General features: G+C 35.9%; 1 protein-coding gene across 5 annotated transcripts in view; it reads right to left on the reverse strand.

Moving 5' to 3' along the window:
• STXBP5L (syntaxin binding protein 5L) overlaps window positions 1–20,211 on the reverse strand; it is a 182,619-nt gene that overhangs the window by 62,991 nt on the left and 99,417 nt on the right. For all 5 annotated transcript variants that reach the window (XM_058857936.1, XM_058857944.1, XM_058857968.1 and 2 more), the window contains exons 7-14: window positions 13,607–13,690; window positions 9,113–9,236; window positions 7,550–7,628; window positions 7,218–7,372; window positions 5,586–5,658; window positions 4,190–4,337; window positions 2,615–2,682; window positions 1,396–1,436 (exon numbers count right to left, since the gene is read on the reverse strand). In XM_058857936.1, coding sequence (XP_058713919.1) covers window positions 1,396–1,436; window positions 2,615–2,682; window positions 4,190–4,337; window positions 5,586–5,658; window positions 7,218–7,372; window positions 7,550–7,628; window positions 9,113–9,236; window positions 13,607–13,690 — 772 coding nt within the window. The remainder of the gene's footprint in view (window positions 1–1,395; window positions 1,437–2,614; window positions 2,683–4,189; window positions 4,338–5,585; window positions 5,659–7,217; window positions 7,373–7,549; window positions 7,629–9,112; window positions 9,237–13,606; window positions 13,691–20,211) is intronic.

Consider the following 20,211-nt stretch of genomic DNA (forward strand, 5'->3'; position numbering starts at 1 on the left):
ATTAAAAATGAAATATTCACAAGACAAAGTCTAATGTCTCACTATACTTCTCTAAATAAAATTAATTATCGTACTTTTGTTCATATTAAAGCTCTCAAAAATTTCTGGTTTTGCAGATAAACTGTCCATGTTATTTGATGACTGGTGTTCACCATAACTGGAAGACAGTGGAAGCTGTAAATTCTTAGCAGCATGTTTCTTTTCCCCACCATTTCCAAACAGACAAGCTACAGAATAAAAAAAAACAACCCATGGCCATGTTCAGTTGCTGTGCCTATTTAATACATGAAATATATTTTGTGAAATAAGGCTTTGAAAATCCTCATTTTCTCCTTGTCCATTCTGAGTGAAAATATTTGGTATTAAGCAAAAAGGCAAGTACCTGACAAAGTCATCAGGTTTATCTAACATTAAAAACTTCTCAACATTCCCCATACTAGGCTGGAAATGGTAGCAATATTAATCATTTCAATTCTGTGTCACAATGTGGAACTAGCAGGTATTTTAAGTATCCCGTATCTCATGATCTTGGCACCTATTACAGACTGGTTATTAGGATCATATTAAATCTCTCTATGCCTAGAGAATTTTCTTTCACACTCTCTTTTCTTTAACACACTAATACTTCATAAAAGAGAGATATTACCCAGACATCCCTGTACCACTAATGAGACAAGAATACAAGGCAACTCTACAGGAAGTTTGGTGCCATCAGTTATTTGAAGCACAATATTTTAAATTTCCATCAAAATGTACGTGCATTTTAATAAATATATTTTACTAAGGAATACCATACATATTTTCTGTAGGGGAAAATGCTGGTTGCTGATATGTGTAGTTATAGCTAGATTATATGAAACAAGTATTTTCTGAAGATTTTTCTTGCTAGGATGAATGGAAATAGTTCCCAATTATTTCCTGGGAATTGAGACTAGACAAGAAAATATTTGGGTCGTTTCCACCCTCACCAGATTGACTATGTTTTGAAATATATGAATGTATTTTAGTATTTTATTTTTACTTAGCTATAAAGAAGACTTTATTGTACTCAGTATGGAAGTGACATGACAACTAGAAATGAATGTTAAATCTGAGCCCTCTCCTCTATACAAACAAGAAGAATGTGCCCTAGGGATTTTTTAACAACACTTCATCCTTTATAGATTTTGGTATGTTGGACCTTGAGTTATTATTATTCACTTTTTTCTGCCTAATGTATCTCATTAGCAGCATTTTTTCTCATAACTTAATAAACATTTTCTTAACTTCACCCCTTTGTCCTAATTATATGAGCCCAACTATTACTACTCAACCCGTTAAATATCCTGTTTTATATATAAATGATTGTTTGTGTGATTTGTAAACATTATGTAAAAGTGAACTTTAGAAACTTACTGGCAGAAGCATCCCAAAATTTTACTGATCCATCTGCATGGCTTAAAAAAAATATAAAAATTAAATGTGTTAAAACAAGTTGCAATTCTAAAACATCATCTACTTTCATTGATTAATAAGTACAAGCAGAAAAAGAATTGATTTTGTTTATGGAACTCTCTATAACTTACTGATAATATGTTAAAGACATACACATTTACTATAAGAAAATATTTTGTTATTTGGTTAACAAAATATTCTTCATGCATTTCCTGCAGAGAACTAAGCCCCTGGTGAATTTTAGGATTGCAAAAAGAACAAATTACTTCCCAGACTGAGTTCCCTGAGTTTCAGTTACAGCACTTTGGCTTTGCAGTGGGCCAGCATCAAACCTGTGCACTCTAAAACTGCCATGTACAGTGAACTTTGAAAGGGCAGAATGTAACTTCATTTTGCTTGATACTTCACAGCTGTGTTCTTTTTATTAACATTAAATACCTCAAGTAAAGCTGGGAAACGGAGACACTTCTGTTTACAATGAGAATGATTCCTTCATCACTTCTCATACTATTGCATAACCTTCTTTTTAAAATCAGGTCTTTAGTATCATTGATAGTAACAATTCATCAGCTACATGACTGAGACCAGAGGAAAACTCATCATACATCTTAGATGAATGAATAGTTTCTGTTTTACAGTATGATCCCTGGGGAGTCCATCAGGCACTGCTCATTGCTCCTACCGCAATCTGAGCCTTTCTAGGCCTTTTTGCTCTGTTTCTCCACCCACAAGCTGAAATTCATCCCTGTGCACCACCCCCTCACTAATGCTGAATAATAAAATTAACTCACAAACTGTCCCCAGGTAGAGAGTCCCCAAAAGGCCAAGGGACAATATCTAAAGAACAACAGCTGCTTTCCTTTTTGAAGCTATTCTCTGTGACCTTCAAGGCCAAACTATTCTCTTGCAATAGATTATTTTTTTTTTCCAAAGACTCCACCTGCACAAGCATTGCTCTCTAACACTGAGGCCTCAAATGGTCATTCTTAATGGTAGCTCATCCCTGAGTACAAATTTCTGCTTTCTACAGCAAAAAAGAATTTCTGTGGTGACACTACTCAAGTGAAGAGCCAGGAAATGCATAAGCAGTGAAGTCTCAACTCTTACCTATATCTAACCCACAACCAAAAGGAGAAGTCACAAATACTTAAAAAGTACCAATCCCCAGTTTCATTCTCACCCTGTAATAATGATTTCAGGATATGTCTGAGCTCCAAGGTTCCATGCTCCACCACTGATAGGCCACTCCTAAACAAATGAAAGTACAGAGATCACAACTTATTCTGATGAACGTGGTTAATTTTTAAATTCAGGAGTAGACAACATCTTCCCCCAAAAGCAATACAACTTGTAAAAGATCAAAAATATGTGTAATTCAAGGCTTTTACAGTTTATTAACATTTTTGTATCATCAGTTCAAGCTTTGGAAACTTAATGACATATTATCAACTAATGTTCTATGCTTTTAAAATATTTCTGCACAGTTAACATTCATCAACCTAAAACAGGAATGAGGAGGAGTAACAAATTATTCTGCTGGTCTTTTGAGATGGCTTTTCTCTTGGAGATTCCATAGAACACTGAATAGACCAAGAATTTATTTTGAATACAAAGACCACTGAGGAAGCTGGCCCAGAAACAAGTATCACAGCATGATGCCATGAGATAAGAGAACACAACTTTTACAGAACATATAAGATATCATCTCTCCCTTGCCTTTTGTTTAGTAACGGCAAGATTCCCATTCTCTTGGTCTAGAACACTGCCCCATGCCTAAAGCCTGATACAGGATACAGGATGTAGAGGGTGACATATGTGCAGAGTGGCTCAGGATGTGAGCAAAGTATGAGGGGGTGGAGAAAAACAGGGAGCACAAACTGTGTGGATGCTTGTGGGTACAGAAATGGGTGTCTGGCACATGAGCAACTACCTGCCCCCAGAGTGTGCATTTGTACACGCACAAATAAAGCAAAGGGACAAGAGAGGATGCAGGGAACACAAGTAGGTGTGCAAAGTGTATGAGGTAAGGGTAGATTCAATAGGAGAAATGAGAATATTTTCTGAAGTACTTTTGTGAGACAAGATGCAAAAGAAGTAGAGAGAGCTCATTCTCTGAGTAAATGGAAAACAAGCCAGTTCCAAGGACAATACTTCTGTCGATTTGAATAGAAAATTTATGACGTCTGACTTGTTTACCCAGTATTTTTTTCTACTTTCTTTATTAAAATGGATTAGTTCTAGCCAAAATACAATCCAGTTTAAAGCTTGAAATTTACAAATTAATTGTATTTCTTCTTTTACTTCCCGCAGCTTGTCTTATTTCTATAGCATTATGGTAAGACTTTGGTAGCTCAGTAAAATAATTATTATTATCCCTTTTTAACAACAAATCTCGCAGATGGTGTCAACTCTCACTAAACCTCTTCTGCAGAAGCCTTTCAGTTATAATGCTTTCACCTTTTTCTTTGATAGAGAGAACCTATCCATACAAATTTGAATTGTACACTGATGGCTCTCCTTTAAAACAATCTGATTTGGAATAACTCCAGCATCTTAATGATGAAGTCCTATCTAATGGTAATTAATGGTTCTCGTTAAGTGGTCATGTTTCTGAGGGACAAATACTGGACTGTAATCAGGCTGCTAAACTGATTATTAAAGGAGTAAAACAAAAATAATTTGGTTAGATGTTACAAAAACATAGGCTACACATCTAGTTCCTTTGGTTAAAAAAAAGAATATTTGTTTTGTTTACCTTATTGCTGTATCCTTGCTTTTTATGTTTTGCTCCTACAGAATAGAGTACAGGGATCAAATCTGGAGGACAGTCCGCAAAATATTCTGTGCAGGTAACAGGTGACTCATGAATGTCAATAGGATATGGATTTTCAAAGATTGGAAAACTAGTTAAGGAAGACAATTTATTAGAAGCACTGTGACACACTGAGCCATAGAATAAAACATATTCTTATATTAAAGTATATAACTAAGTAAATAGAATCTAAGTAAAATCACTACTAATTAAATATATTTTTTTCATTATTTATTCAAACTTATGTATTGTTTTTAATATCAGTAATAATGTGTAGTTACCCAAATAAGAACATAAAAATTCAATTGCTTTGACAAGAATCCTCTTGTTACATAAACAGTCCCTAAGGCTAATACAGCTACCTTTATGAATGAATAAGAACTAATTTTTTTCTGACATCTCAAAATCTTATTTATAGAGAAGTGACACATCTTCCAGAATTTTCAGGTTCATGGATAAGATATATACTATGAACTACAAACTACTTTTACAACTGTGGATTTTATATTGAACATCTTAGCTTATTGGGTTGGTAGACTTCTGATTATACAATGAAAATGCAATAACAGATGAGAAGATCTCAGTTTATTTCTCACTTCCATCAGTTTGAACAGCTTGATAAGGAGGAAAACCTCACTTTTGGCACATTACACAAATTTATTCACAATTGAAAAATATAGGAAATTGGGTTCTAATTTCAGTTCTGTCCATTTTACACTGCTGAGATGATCTGAATTACTCTTTAAAGTAAGTGAGATCTGAATATGATTCACTTAACATTTTTCAATACATTGACAGCAAAATCTGTTCCTTGTTATACCCGTGTGAATGTGGATGTCCATAATTGGTAGTGTTGGAGGCAGAACAAAATAAATAAGAATTAGATTATGATTTACATGATGTAGAGTTCCTCTTTGATAGGAACATTGATTCTGATATGAAAGAACTATTTGTCATTTAAACCAGCAACTGGATCATGAAGTAATTCTGTAAATCCATATAAAACAATGCCATTATTTATTAAGACACTGAGGCTGGACACACATGAAAGTAGTTGTTGAATATTATTTCCAAATCACATATGTGTTCAAATATTAATTAACTTTGGTGTTGAATGAATGTTTGAGGGCTGTGCTGAAGAGACTGCAGATTTAGATTTATTCCAAAGTTTAAGAATCCTGTTCATTAGCTGAACTTAGCTCCTAAGGTGGAAGTAAATATTTAGCAGGAGTTATTTCCAAGAGTGAATAATTTTGGATAGTTAAATTATTTAGAATTTTATGGTAACTTACTGGACAGTTAAGTACACAAATAACTTCATATAAAACTTTATACTTACTTGCTTTGTGTCAGGTCAACAACAATGAGATCTTTTTCCAAAAGCACAACTACAGCATAGGGTTCTTGAAATTCTGTAAGCAAGGAATCAAGTGTAAAAGACATGGAGTTCTCCCATCAGCCATTTTAAGCAAGTAAGCAATATTTATGTTCTATAAACTTTCACAGTATATTAGAAGCTTTGAGGTATAAACCCTTGACAAATGCACAAATGCACAAACCAGACATAGCTCAAAACTAGGGCCAGAGAGGAAGTAAGAAATTACTTTTGGATAGTAATGTTGACAAACACACAAAGCAGGAGAATTGGAGCATTATAGCATGCCAGCATGATGCTATGAAAGGAAAGAAGTAGAATATGAATAAGTTGTGTGTATCATTGCATTATTAAATCCAATTGTTATACAGAAAAAGTATTTTTGCTGTCCAAAAGCAATACTTCCACTATGTACAACTGCTCTTCAGAAACAGGTTGTGTAGGACACTTCATGATACACAATACCCCCATTTCTGAGGTGATTCAAGGGGAATATTCCCTATGAATCCTGTAAATCTGCTGTTTTCAATTCAGGTACTAAAATGCCCCTTCCCCCCACACACTCTTTAGGAGATTATATGGTTTGGTTTTTTATACAATTCTCTTCTTATTTATCAAAACTGAAGAAATAAGATGACAAATAAATGCTTTCCTTGATGCAGAGAATATATTCATTTACATAGGATGTTATTAAAAGAAATATAAATGTGACATTATGACTTTCTTTTCAACAGCAGCAAATCATTCCAGCACGTGCAAGCTCAGAATAAAGTGTTCAGATGGGTGATGCCAAAAGGACGAGTAAATGAGAGCAACTGATTCATCTTCCTTTCAGTCCTGCTATGAATGCACATTATTTGTGGCCTGTTTTTATACTAGGCTATGAATAACACAAGTTAAACCAAAATGTTCAAATGCTGGTCTCTGATCAAGGGAAGATGCTACAAAACCTAAATACTGGGAAGTATTTGATACAGTTAAATGCAGGCCCAAAGCAACTCTGATTATGGAAAATTAAATTTTTGCACTTTACTAAGTGTTTTTAATGTGTATTTTGTTTAGCTGTGTTTGTAAGATTTTACTTTTCTGCTTGAGGGCTTAAAATGCTAAAGTTAGTTCCTTTTTGATTTTCAGCTTTTCTTAATTTATTTTCTGGAACTTTCTGACAACATATTTCAGAACTTGGCAGCCCCACAGTATGCAGCAAACCTAAAACTTTTTACAGTTCATTTCATGCTGGTGTAAGAACCTTTTTGCAGGTAAGTGATAGTTTAATTTTCATAATTTACTGAGCTGTTAATGATGAAAAATTTCAGAAATATAAGCACCTATCTTTGATTAATAGCAATGTTTTCTCACAGTAGCCACTAGTATGAGTTTCAATCCTAAAAGTGAAGATTATTGCATGCTTTACTGTCCACTCCCTACTTGCTTCCTACATTGAGAATGCAAACAAGTTCCAGGTACTTTCAATTATGTAGTTTTCTTGAGATGAAGACAAATATGAGGATGGAAGTCCCTGGGATGGGATTAACATATGAGGAAAGATAACTTCATTTATATTTTCCATAATTGTATTTTTCCCAATAAACTCACCATTTGGATATGGGGTTTCACAAAGAGTTAAAAAATCAACTATAGGATGATCCATTTCAAGAACTGTAATTGCTTTCCCATGCATGATTGTTAAACTCGGTCTTCGACAAGGCTTATCATATGACAATCCACCAGAAAATATCACAAATGGTTCACTGTATTAAAAAAAACCCAACATGACAAGCGTAAGTCTACATAGTACATATAAGTTTACATTATAAGTTTAGTATCTGCAAATAATAATAAATACCTTTGTAAAAAGAAAGCAGGAAAATATTCTAAAAGGAACTCAGGAATGTAATATTGAGTTAATTACAGAATTAAAAACAAACCTGTTTTTACAGGTCTTGTACTCTACTTTAAGAATTGGTTTACAAGATTCAGGTTTTTTCCCATCTCTTTGAACTTTTCCTAAGGAAAGAAAGAACATGAAAGCTATTAAAATATGAACTTGAAAGATAAAACGAAAAAACTTACATTGAAACAACTGTATAAGAACAAACAAAGGGAACTTTAAAGCTACAAAAGATTAGGAGGATTAGCTCCTATTTCCATAAAATGTTCATTTGTCTAAATTAATTACATTTCTCATGTCTTTGTGCCACATACATCTAAAGTACCATAGAACACACTTCAAAGACATCTATAAACCATGCAGATTTCTGAGTATGACACTTAACTAATAATGAATGAATCAGACTAATTATATGCCTTTTCTTTTCAGAACACATAAAGACCATAAACAGCTTAATTTTTTCCTAAGCCATTCTTAGATTGACTTAATTCCTGTTGTTGACAAAACATTACATGTGTTGGAGTGTAACTAGTTGAGTGATAAAATTAAATGAAGCATACAACTGAAATTCATTAGTTCTTGGTTAACTATGGCTCAGCACTTTCTTCCAGAGAAAATCACTTGTAAACTAACAAAATAGCCATTTTGGGTTTGTTTCCTTGGAAAGTCTATGCCTGCCTTTGACAACAGCCTGACTGGAGAATACAGTGTAGATGGATCCAGACTTTTCTCAGAGGTGCACAGTGATATGATGGGAGATAAAGGACACAAGTTGTGGCATGGAAAATTCTGGTTAGATATTAACAGGAAAATTTGTGCCATATGGGTCATTAAATACCAAAAGATATTGCCCAAAGAGGTTGTGCAATTTTTTGCTGGAAGTGTTTGAGTGCCCAGTGTCCTGAGTTTACTTATCAGATCAGGCCTGTTTTGATCTGATTGTCTGACTGGTTGAGAGTTCTCTTCTGACACTGTAAAATTCTATGACTAAAAATGGTAAAACAGAAGTAAATTAAGAAAATTCTAAATCCTTTTGGGGCTACTTAGATCTTGACTTCCTCTTCTTCCTCCCTCTCAGTCAGGTTTCTCAGTAAAGTAATGGAAATACTCTTTAACCTAATTTGCAGGAAGCAATTTTATATAAAGTCCCACCCATCAAAGATACAGGCATCTCTTACTATGGCTCCTTTAAATTCTTCATTGTAGTTCTTTGGGAAGCCTTGTACTCCCCCCATGACAAACATTAATTTTTTGTGACAATTGCTCATAAAAGCCCGTAAGTACAAACTATGAAAGAAAGAAATGTGAAAATCCCAGAGCCTGAGGGTCTCACAGAACAGCAGTAGATTCTTGAAAGGAATTGGATAAGACATCAGAGTAGTATTAATCAGAAAGAGGTATTTATGACACCAACTAAAATAAAAAGATTGATTTAAGTTACTGATTTTACAATAATTTGCAGCTACTTTTCAGATCAAAATACTTATGCAAGAAGTAAAATCTGGGCTACAAGGAAAAATTAAATAAACATACATACTAGCAAACAGCATTGAGAACACTGTATTGCTTCTTAGTTACACATTTTAACTATCAGAATTACCGTGTGGAATTGTGGTCTGGAATGGTCTGTTAGGGCTTTTCAGATTCCATAGGGTCAAGCTGCCATCAGAGTGACTACACATGAACTGTTTTCCTTCATGATGCCAAGCAACAGAATGAATAGCCTACAGAAGTGAAAGAAGAACTTGAGACTGCAATGGAATATAGTGCTTACATTAATGATATTTTCATGTATGACTTCAGATTATATTATTCTAATGGTATATCAACAATTGGATGGTTCTTTTCTAAAGTCCAAAGATAGTTTTGGAACAGATAGTGCATCAGAGAAGAGGAATATTGCACTCTTTTGTGCATACTACAAGTACAACATGATGAATGTTACATACACCATTCTTAGTATTTTGTGCATAATTTGTGGAACTGACTGAAAATATCCATAGTTACATCAAACTATCAGAAAGGATAATGGCATAAGTCCTTCAATTTCCCTGGTATGTGATGGAAACTAACAAAAGACATGTTCTGACATAACATTCATTGTATGCCACAGTTTCTCACACACTCCCCACGGAAGCACAAACTCAGAGAATTCTCCCTTGAATCCATATCCCTTCCAGAAATGTTCACTGCTAAGTATCAAAAAGCACAATATAATTTTATGTCAGTGTAAATAAAATAGATCTATTTTTGAATGCATCTCAATAAATTTCCAGGTTTTTTTTTTTTCAACCCAGGAAATGCTAAGGCCTTGCATGCACTTAAAATTGCATATAGACCTTTACCTGATTTATTCAAATGACTTAGCATCATGCCTGGGTATTCATAAGTCAGCCCTGCTGTTGTTCATATTAATTTTGCTTAAGAGCTACTGGTCACTATTTAAAACTCCCTGTTGGCTTACCGCTTTTAATCATATTGATTGTTATGGTTGGTTACAGCTTATGGTCTGGAGAGAGTAGAAGAAGAAATCAACCAAAGGGCCATGACCCTTTACCTAAGCTTTACTCAGCCCCTGGGGCTTGTCAGCAGAGCCACAAATGAGTCTGCATTAAGATGACCCAGATGTTTTAACAGGAATCCGACATGCCTTGTATATGAATACTTGATTAACACACTACTAAAATAGTTGTGCCAAAAAGGATGTAAAAAACCAAGCTGAAAAAACCTGAACTCTAGGTATTTGTTTTTTGGTGACATAATGGGTATCATTCAAACTTCTACCTTCCAGAGACAGAGCTGGTACACAATTCCTCTTAAATAACCAGAAGAAACCAAACTAGAATTGAAGTAACAAAAGACAACACAGAAAGATGGTTCATGCAGAGTCCAGTGTTGTTGCCCTCAGGTAGAACAACTTTAGCTCTGTGGGGAGCGCTGCTTCACTTACACTGACGACATGTCTATCCTCATGCAAATTAATTCTGACATGAGCTCATTCATGCTTGCTATCATGCCAAATTTGAATCTGGTTTTGATGTGTTATCACACTTAGAAACATTTCACATGGTTATAGTCACTGACTGTGTCTGAGCAGGAGCTAGTGACTAGCTAAAAACTGTACCAAGCTGCTTGCTAAACTGCCTCTCGGTGACCAGGTGCCACCTGCCAGCATAAAACTCCTGTGGAGTGGAGCTGAGGTGGGATTATCATGGCACAGACAGCTGGCATAGCAGCAACTCAAACTGACCCGTTAGACTTTGCCACAAAATGGGCAAGAAAAACAGAAAGGCTTTTGGAGCTCTCAGCTGTGAGTCATGAGTAATTCTGAAAGATGGTCCTGAATAAGTCCTGAATTTTCTCTCTGCTAGATTATGTCTAGGATTCTGATCTACTTCTTTAGCATCCACACACAAAAGGAGCAGTTATTTGCTTAGAACAGGAGTTCATCATGGTGGGTGACTCATGTGAATGTTAACACAGTATATGCACATAAAGTATCTCACTCCAGACTGGGTATGTTTCTCCTTCTGCAATACCCACGTGGGTTGCATACACATTCCATCTTCTCTCATACTTGTCATGTACTAAAATTAAGCATTCCTAACATAATTTCAGTTCCTTCCCAACCACAAACCTTCACTACTGAGGGTCTTTAGTACCACTTTTAACCATATTTTGCACAAGAACAATGCTTGTCGCATCTTACTGTTTGAAAGCCAAAAATCCTTTGTGTTGGTAGTACTGCCACGACCATTACAGCAAGGGCCACATCTGATTTGATATTTCCATAGTGGCACGGTGCTAGACAAAGGTAGGAAACTGTCATTTGGCAAATACCTCTGAGAACTCTGTGTCTTCGTTTTGGGGATGTGTTCCAATGAAAGATGATGACTGCTTCAGACAGCTCTGAATGGGAGTTGACACAAACTTCCAAAGTCTGCACAGGAAGGTGGCTGGATTTTGGGTTTGCCAACTATCAGTAACAACTTGAGAATAATCTGAAAGATCTGTCTTGTTTATGTGCTGTCTTTTTATACCACTTGATAGAAATAGACTTTTGAAGGAAATTGTAAAAGAGCTTGGAAGGAAAACCTTTTACAGAAGGCATTGTGTAGGAGCATTGATTGGAAGAGCCTCAATATCTCATGCACATAACCATCGAGAAGATGAAAATCATAATGATAGTAAGAAAAGTAAGGGTGAATTAATTTAATTCAGAACTCATGCAAAGAGGCACTTTGGTACTTAATGAAGATACAGAACACTTACAGGAATTTTTCTGAGACTTCACAAATACCCTGCAACTGGAACTGTTCTGGCTCAGTGCCAGAACAATACTGAGAGATTGGTCAGACATGGTGGGGCACAGAGGCCTTCCACCAGTCCAGATAGCACGGTGAAGGGGAGCAGGAACAATGATTTCTGGACTGTGATCTTATGCGGCCAATCCATAAGGTGAGGTTTAGGTTTGGTAATTAGGGTTGCTGCTAAATACCAAGTGGTACATGCCAAACTAGTAATTTTTGACTCACAGAACCTATGTAACCCAGGATTTAAAAAGGAACCCTTTTCAGTGACTCCCTAAGAGTAGTGGCTTCCCTAAGGGAATTCTAGAAGGTCTGGAACATTATTAACATGGAGCCTGAAAGTCTGGAATAAAGTAAAATGGCTAGTCACACAATCCTTTTAAAATCAAAATAAGAATCTTGCAAGTATTTCCACATATAAGAAGCTAGCACAAGTTGCGTAAAGTGGAGTAATGACACAGCAAATAACCACTGAGGAGGAAAGCATGGGACTTAAAAGGAAAAAAAATGTTCCTGAGAACAGTGCTGAAAAAGCAGTAGAGTTTACTCTACTAACTCTAAACTCTAAACTAACTAACTAAACTCTAAATTGTATGAGAAATTTTCAACACCCACCCATCCTGTCTCAAAATGAAAAAAAAAAAAAAATAGGATGCTGGGAAACAGCATTAAGATCCTGCTTCATGTAATCCCATTCTGAGTATAAGAGAGAACTGTGGGTGAACAGACATCCCCACCCCCAACCTTCCTGAGGGGACCTGTAAAAGGAAAAAGTTGTTCAGCCTTAAGTAATGGGAAGGGTGCAATTTCACAAGTGTTTGCAAAAGCAGACCGTCACTGAGAGACAATTCAGTGGGCATGTGTGGAGGCCTAAGCGCTGGCCTGTTCAAACTCTGTCCTTGGAAACATTTGCTATGTTGATGTTCAGAAACTTAACCTTGAAGCTCAGAGTAGTTTTAAAGTGTCTCTGCAGCAGGCCTGAAAGACTGCAGAACTCATATGCATTCAAATTGCTTTCTGGAGGGGAAATAAATGTGTATACACTCCTTATACACAGCAAGATGACAAAATGAAGAAGGAAAGAGAACTACAGGAAACCTACTGCCAGGATCACTTTAAAGAAAATGTCCTTTTCTATCTTCAGTTGTAGTTGCATTCACATTCATCCATGGTGAACTTTAAAGTACTGGCAGAACAAAGAATATTCTTCCCTAGGGCTGGTGCTAAAATCATAATAACTAGGAATGTATCTATTTTTCAAGCAGCTTGATTATTGAGACAAGAACTGCATTTGTGGTTAACACAAGCTGCTTACCAATGACTAGACACAACTGTGTGATAACTATGACAATATAATTTTGAAAACTGTTTAATCAGATTTAAGTATTAGGCAATATCAACAGCTGTACAAGGTAATTTGTCTTCCAATACAATGAGTGTTCCAGAAATACTCAGTAAAGTTTATATAATAATTCCTACTGTAGCTATATCTCAGGTCAGCTCTTTGCTAGACTCTGTTCAACTGAGGGTCCCCACAGAGAAGTTGATGAACTTGTGACGATGAAGGGGAGGACATTCTGTGTTACAGTACACTCATGAGAGCCTAAAGCACCAGAACTAAAGATTTCAGACTTTGATTTCTATTGTCAGTAATTTGCCCCAAAAAATAGCACAAACAGTATTTCCAGAACCAGCAAGGTCTTTAGATAAACATCCATCTGCTTGGTAAGACATATGGCAAACTGCTGAATAATGGCTTTGCTGAACTAATGGAAATTGCTTACCTCATCATAATAAGCTCTCAGATCAGCTCTTTTAGATCTTAAGTCCCAGAACACGATAGTGCCATTTTCATAACCTATCAACAGCTAGAGGAGGAAAAAAGACACAATTTCGTTTTTCGGATTCAAACGGTACATAAAAATATTGAGTAATATAAAAAGAAATAACAAAGTGGCATGCAAGACTGTAATCTTCCCTCACATAATACCTTGCTTTCAAATTATCTTTCAGTATAAATTACTTCACATTGCTGACAGTTTAAGATCTGACATGAAAATAAAAAGGGCTTCATACACCTTTTTTTCCCCTGCATGATTATGCACCTAGACAGTCTTCTCAATTGTATATCTGCTGAAAACCAAAGATTGAAGCATGTTCCTACCAACTCTTATCTTCCCTGCCTCTTGTTGGAGAAAAAAAAAAGTTTGACACCTAAGATACCAGCCAAATAATTTCAAACCAAGAGAGTCACCAGATTAAACTCTCATCCAGCTACTTATATTCCTTTTATTTATGCTTGCTATTGCTTGAAAACATTCTGAAGAACTCCCCCTGCAGAGAATAAATTGCTTGCGTTCCTAATAATTAAAAATAAATTAACTGATATGTCAATTTTTACTTCTTCTAGAACTGGGATGCCATGTCATCATGCACACCATAGAAATACCAGCAAATATTTCTGAAAAGATGAAAGAAAAGAAAAACAATGCTCAGTAGAAAAATAAGAAGGAACACAATCATTTCTCCCTTTCTCCACTGAAAATAAATGAAATATTGATCTGGTACTGTAGAGTTGCTCTTCATTTAAACACAACTAATTTCAGATCTTATGGACAATATGATGTCTAGCTTATTTAGATGTCCTGGAAACTATTTCCCATAGAATCTGTCTTCTTAAGAATCTGTTCTGGACATGAAGACTGGAAATGGCTAAACTGGCAGACTCTCACATTTCTGCAATAGAATATTTTATACAACTGGAAGTGATAAGTCCAGTTATTCATCATCTGTAAGCAGCTGTATCACAGAATGCAGGCAAGAATTTACAGTTTCTATATAAAGAATTTGTGCAGAATAATGACAAGATTATATCTTAGCTGGAGAAACCTTAACAGCATCTTTGCTATCACTCACTTTAGCTTGCATGAGTCCTAAAAATGAAATTTGGCTGGGCTGCTAAAGAAAATATTCCTTCCAAGTTAAGTATAACTGGTACATCAATACTGCTACAAAGGAGCCTGGGAATACTCTCAGTTCTACTGTATATGATTATTTTTATTGCCAGGATAATATTCCTTATGTGGAATCTTCTAGCTAATCTGGAAATTATTTATAGTTAATATATTTAATCCTTGAATGAACACTAACTTATTGTGCTCCTGAAGAATTATTCCCCTGAAAAAAAAATTAAGCTGTCCTGGAAAAATTCCAGACTATTTAGCATTTTTGCTCTGGATGGCTCCACATAGGATTTTGTGGCAGAGTCAGAAAGTATGCAGCTAACTCGGTAGCATTTGTGTCAGGATGCCATATGGTATTCTGGGATAATAGGCTGCCACTGAGAGAGTGAACAAAGGAGAGTCTTACTGCAGCTGCTTGCACTGTCGGTACAGCAATCCCAAATGGAAGCCATTTGTATATCCAGGAGTCAGTGAAGTTTGTAGCAGGTCACTTGAACAGGTGCAGGCCTGTACTGTGTTGTGCTGTACACAGAACTCAACTTTCAGGCCTCCATTGTGCTGCACATGTTCCTTGGCCACAGGGTAAACTCAGCTGCTAATTCTAAAGGACCCTGTAGGCCTCTCCCACTTGGTAAAGGCAAGGACTGCACCTCTGTGCCTTTGTCTTAGTGTAAGGCAGTATGTCTCACATGAACATCCTTTTGCTTGACAGTAGAAATAGATGGGGCTTTTTATATATATATATATATTTTTTTTTTTTTTTTAATCTTTTGGGATCTCCAAAGACCAAAATACTGGCAAGCCTCTTCACAGAGGACAGTGCCATGCCCTTATTGGAGGTTCATCCAATGCTACATAGCTTAGGGTTCCCACCCTCCTTTTTGTATTTACTCCAGGTGATTATTAAAAGGTTAAATACCTTTTATCAGAGGCTGCATTTCTCCTGAACTATTGCTGAAATGCTTATTGTACAACTGCATTAAAGAATTGCAAGTAACAAAGTGCGATTTCAGGGAAGAAACTGAAAGACAAAGAGATTTGCTGCATAGCCAGGAATCTCTTTTTGTTCAGACAGTAGTCATGTTGCTTTGGTACTGGCACTGTGGTACAGCACTAAAGTCACAATTCCAGTTTGGGTGAATGGGGTTACTCTCATTGCCAGGATATTTATGATGATTTATGATTCTGACCTGTCTGAACCATAGCAAACTCAAACATTCCCACTCCTCAGTCATAGTGAAGATCTGTAAGACAAGCTTTATTTCTGTAATAGAGATAAAAAGCAAAACATCCATAAATGCAGTTGGAGAGGAAAACCCAGACAAAGGAAAACAATGTCTGTAAAAAGAGCCAAGGATGAAAAAAACCTCCAAAGATTCATCTTGCCTTTCATGGTGCCTCAATTAATTACTCATGCTTAATTAGGTTACAAAAAAAGCAGAACATGGGACAGAATCTAGAGAGAGAAGTCCTGGCAAGATCTTCCTTGTCTAGTGGAGTTGTTTCATATTTTGACTTAAATCTTTCTTCATCAAATACTTTTGATGATGGGAGGAAATTTCTTTTTTACAGTAACCTAATTACATCTTGGTACATGCTAACAAGCCCCTTCCTTGTCCTGGTAACACAAAATATCTGGAGAAAAAATCCCAAACAAACAAGCCTCCCAAAGAGGCCTTTTTTTTAGGTATTATTAGATCTCAAAACTCAGACTCAGAGATAGGAAGTTTAACCCACCACGTAATTGTAAATAACATTAAACCTTTTCCTATTAAGCTCTCTCCGTTTGCTGGGAAACTGCAGATTGCTGTAGTTAATGTCTTTTCCTTTGTCAGCAAGAAAAATCATGTTTGCTACAGATCTGCCACTTATAAATGTCTGTGCACTCCAGTCTGTCCCTAATGTACACTTATTAATTGATTTGGCAGACAGAGTTATATTTCATGAACTTAATCACTTGGTCCCCGAATTGTTCTTCAGTGACACATTAAATGCCTAAATTGTCTTTGATGTCTGTCTTCCAGCCACAGCTTATTAAATTCATAAAAGAGACTTCTCTCCAAAACCTGCCTAGATAGTTTGCCTGGAGGACACTCTGGAAAAGTTTTGAATGGCAGAAGTCTTCTGGAATTGCATTCACTCTTTTGGCACAAAGAACCCAATCATCAGTCAATGAAATAAACTGGAACTTCTAGGAATTCAAAGGATCTTAATGAAAAAGGTGAAGATACTGACAGTGCACAAACTTCCCTGGCTTTCAAATAGAGCTCTTATGATTGTTCTAGACCTTGAAAGGTCTGACTATATTTTAGGACTCTCAACCACTCAGTGTTCATAGGAGAAACACTTTCATCAGCAAAACAGTCCCAGGTCTGTGAACAACTTTGTAATACCCTAGAGAGGGCTATACCACTGGACTCTTGCAAAGTAGTGAAGTCCAAGAACATCTGTATTTTGAGTAATGATTATGACTGATTTGTACCTACTATTTAATTCCTGAAACTACATGCAAACAACACTTTTATCTGCTGCCTATCATGAAGTGATGTGTGGAGTCTGATTTCTGCCACCAATACATTTTGGTGATCTTCGGTTAACTTGGAGCTATGGAGATAAGCAAAGTATGTAGAACTATCATCACACAGCTCTTTTATCTAAGAAAAACTCCGCCAAATTAAATTAAAGCCTACCTATGACAGTAGCTTGTACTGAAATGGCCAAGAGTAAATACCAAATAATATGGGAAGAAGACAAGTACTTGTAACAGTCACGTATTCTCTCAGTCTTAGTAATTTTCTCATTCAAGTATAGCCATCTCCTCAACTATACATGGCTCTGTTTAACCTCATCTTTAAGAACCTTTTAGGAGAATTCAACAAACTCTTCAGTTACCCTCACATTGATTTTTTTTGTGTTAACTTTTCTAGACTTCCTTGTGATCAATATATTTTCAGCACACACAACAGCATCTGGAAATGTTTCCTAAGTTCTAACCATTGCACATTTGATGAAGTACCAAGACTTGTTTGGAATCTGACCTGTCAGCTTTATTTGGTATCCTTTTAGTTTTTGTATTGAAGGAGCCTATGAGTTGTTTCAATCCTCTTAATATCAACAGTGATTTTCAAACTTGGACTCACAATCAGGTCTTTTCCATAGTGAATTTTTCTGTCTCACTAAGTTGTCTCTCATATAGAAAACCCTGTCCCTTCTCTGAATTTCTTTTAGCATTATGTTCATTTTAGACACAGAAGGACAAGTATTATACTCAGTATTCAGCAAGCAGGTCAACAATGCATTTCTTTAATAGCTTTGTTTTGTTCTCTATTCTTCTCTGCATAATGCCTAATTTTGATTTTCTTTATGGTTCACTACTGAACACTGAGCTAACATTTCCACTGAACTATCATCACTCAAAGCTCTTCATACCTAACAGTAATCATCAGCTCACACCCATTGTTTTACATGTCAAGTCAGAAATATTTTGCCCTACATGTATCACTTCTCATCATTTACACTAAATATACTTAAAAAGACAGTATTTAACCTGCCCTTTTACTGCTGAGTTTCTCAGCCTCCTAAAGTCCAGCAAAAACCAGGCCACATCACTGCTTACTCTATTTTTTTCAGCTATTTATGACCATGTTGAAGTGAAAAAGTCCCAGGAGCTGCTTTTTTCCCCATTTTTCCTCATTCTGAAAAATGATTGATTTATTCTTCATTCTTTCAACTAATGTGACTTAGTTGAAAAATGCAGTTTAATTTATATCTCTATGGTTGATTTTTTTTTATTTGAAACTACGTCTTTTGATTAAATGCTTGGATTTTCTCTTACACCTGTACCTTTTACTGATATCTTCCTGTAAACACTATCAATTCCACATTCTGCAAAACTGCAAGTATTTTGTTGGCACCAATTCATTCTTTACACCACTCTCAACCTAACAATGATATAAAGAGCTGCATTGGGATGGTTGTAGTATACCTTACATTTTCTACTACTTCTCCCCATAAATTGTCAGTGTTTGTTTTTCACAGGCATCTGTCTGAATTTGCTGTTGCTCTTCGAATGCTAGTACTTCATCAGTGCCCAGATGTCTCCCATGTGCCCTCTGAGCAATAAGCACTTGTATTCCCAAGCTAATTCTCTTTTAACTCCCTTGCCTGGGTCCTTTTCATCTTCTCTCTTTCTGCTGAAAAATATTTTTAGGTTTGGACACAGTGCATGGTATTCCTGTAAGAAATTTTCACTGACAAGACCATTTTTTCTTTTAGAACCCTTTTTTCCTACACTGTGTGCCTTAGCTAGCTCATCAGCAGCCTCTGTTGTGGCCAGCAAAAATGAATGATGCCTCATCAATAAACCTTTATTCTCAGCAGGTATTTTGCCACAGATAATTAAACTGCATTCTTGATGGCTTCTTGGTTGAGGCTACAACACTACACTTCATAATGTTCGATTACTTTATTTGATTGTATTCTAAATTGCTTGACCTATTGTGATTCTTCCAGAAAGGCTTAGAGATGCCATCAAAGTTGTTGGAGGGTTGGTTCACATGAGCACCATTTGTGCGTAGTTCACCTCGCAATACGGGTAAGTCCAAGGACAAGTGATACAAACAAAAATCAGATGTAGTCATCAGTGCTTTTCTAGGTACACATAATTTCAGCATAATATCTCTCATGTCAGAAAATTCAAACTGCTGCTAGTTTCTAACAACTATTATTTATTATTTATTGTTATGTGAGGCACACTGTCAAACAGATACACCATTTGGAAGATGCAGTACTTTATAAATACACACTGAAATACAATTACTAAAAATTATCAAAACCAATGAGAGAGTTAAATACCCTTCCCACACAAGCAAAATGTTCAAATATCAGTAGCAACACATAAAAATCTAAAAATTAAAAAAAGCTGTAATAGAACCAGAGTTCTGTCAAAGCTATTTCATCTTTGAAAAGCTGCCATACAAATAAAACCAACTCTGACTGTGCCTCCTGGTGGTATCAGTCACAACCTTAATGCTCTGACTGTACGCTTGGCTTCCACTTGTTGACAGTGAACAGAGTTGAGAATAGCAAGCAGTAGCAAGTTCCAAACCTGGGCTATTATCATGATAATTCTTACATAAGAAAAGATTATCTTACAAAAACTTACTATAATGCCTTCATAAGACCATGCTTATCCAAGTACTGAAGTCATGACACAGTTTTTATTCAAATCTTTAACAAAATCAAGCTTTTTTAAACAGGAACAATTTAGATGGCTATACATTTCAATGTATGTTGTCTGTATTACAAATGTTTACTCATTAAATTTGTACAAAGATAATCTTTTTTCTTAAGAACAATAAAATAGTTAAAGTGACTCGCAAACATTGAAAGAAAGCAGATAAGATCAGTGAGTAAGCAAAAGGAAA

This window comes from Poecile atricapillus, chromosome 1 (genome assembly GCF_030490865.1).
Source record: "Poecile atricapillus isolate bPoeAtr1 chromosome 1, bPoeAtr1.hap1, whole genome shotgun sequence".
Classification (NCBI taxonomy): Eukaryota; Metazoa; Chordata; class Aves; order Passeriformes; family Paridae; genus Poecile; species Poecile atricapillus.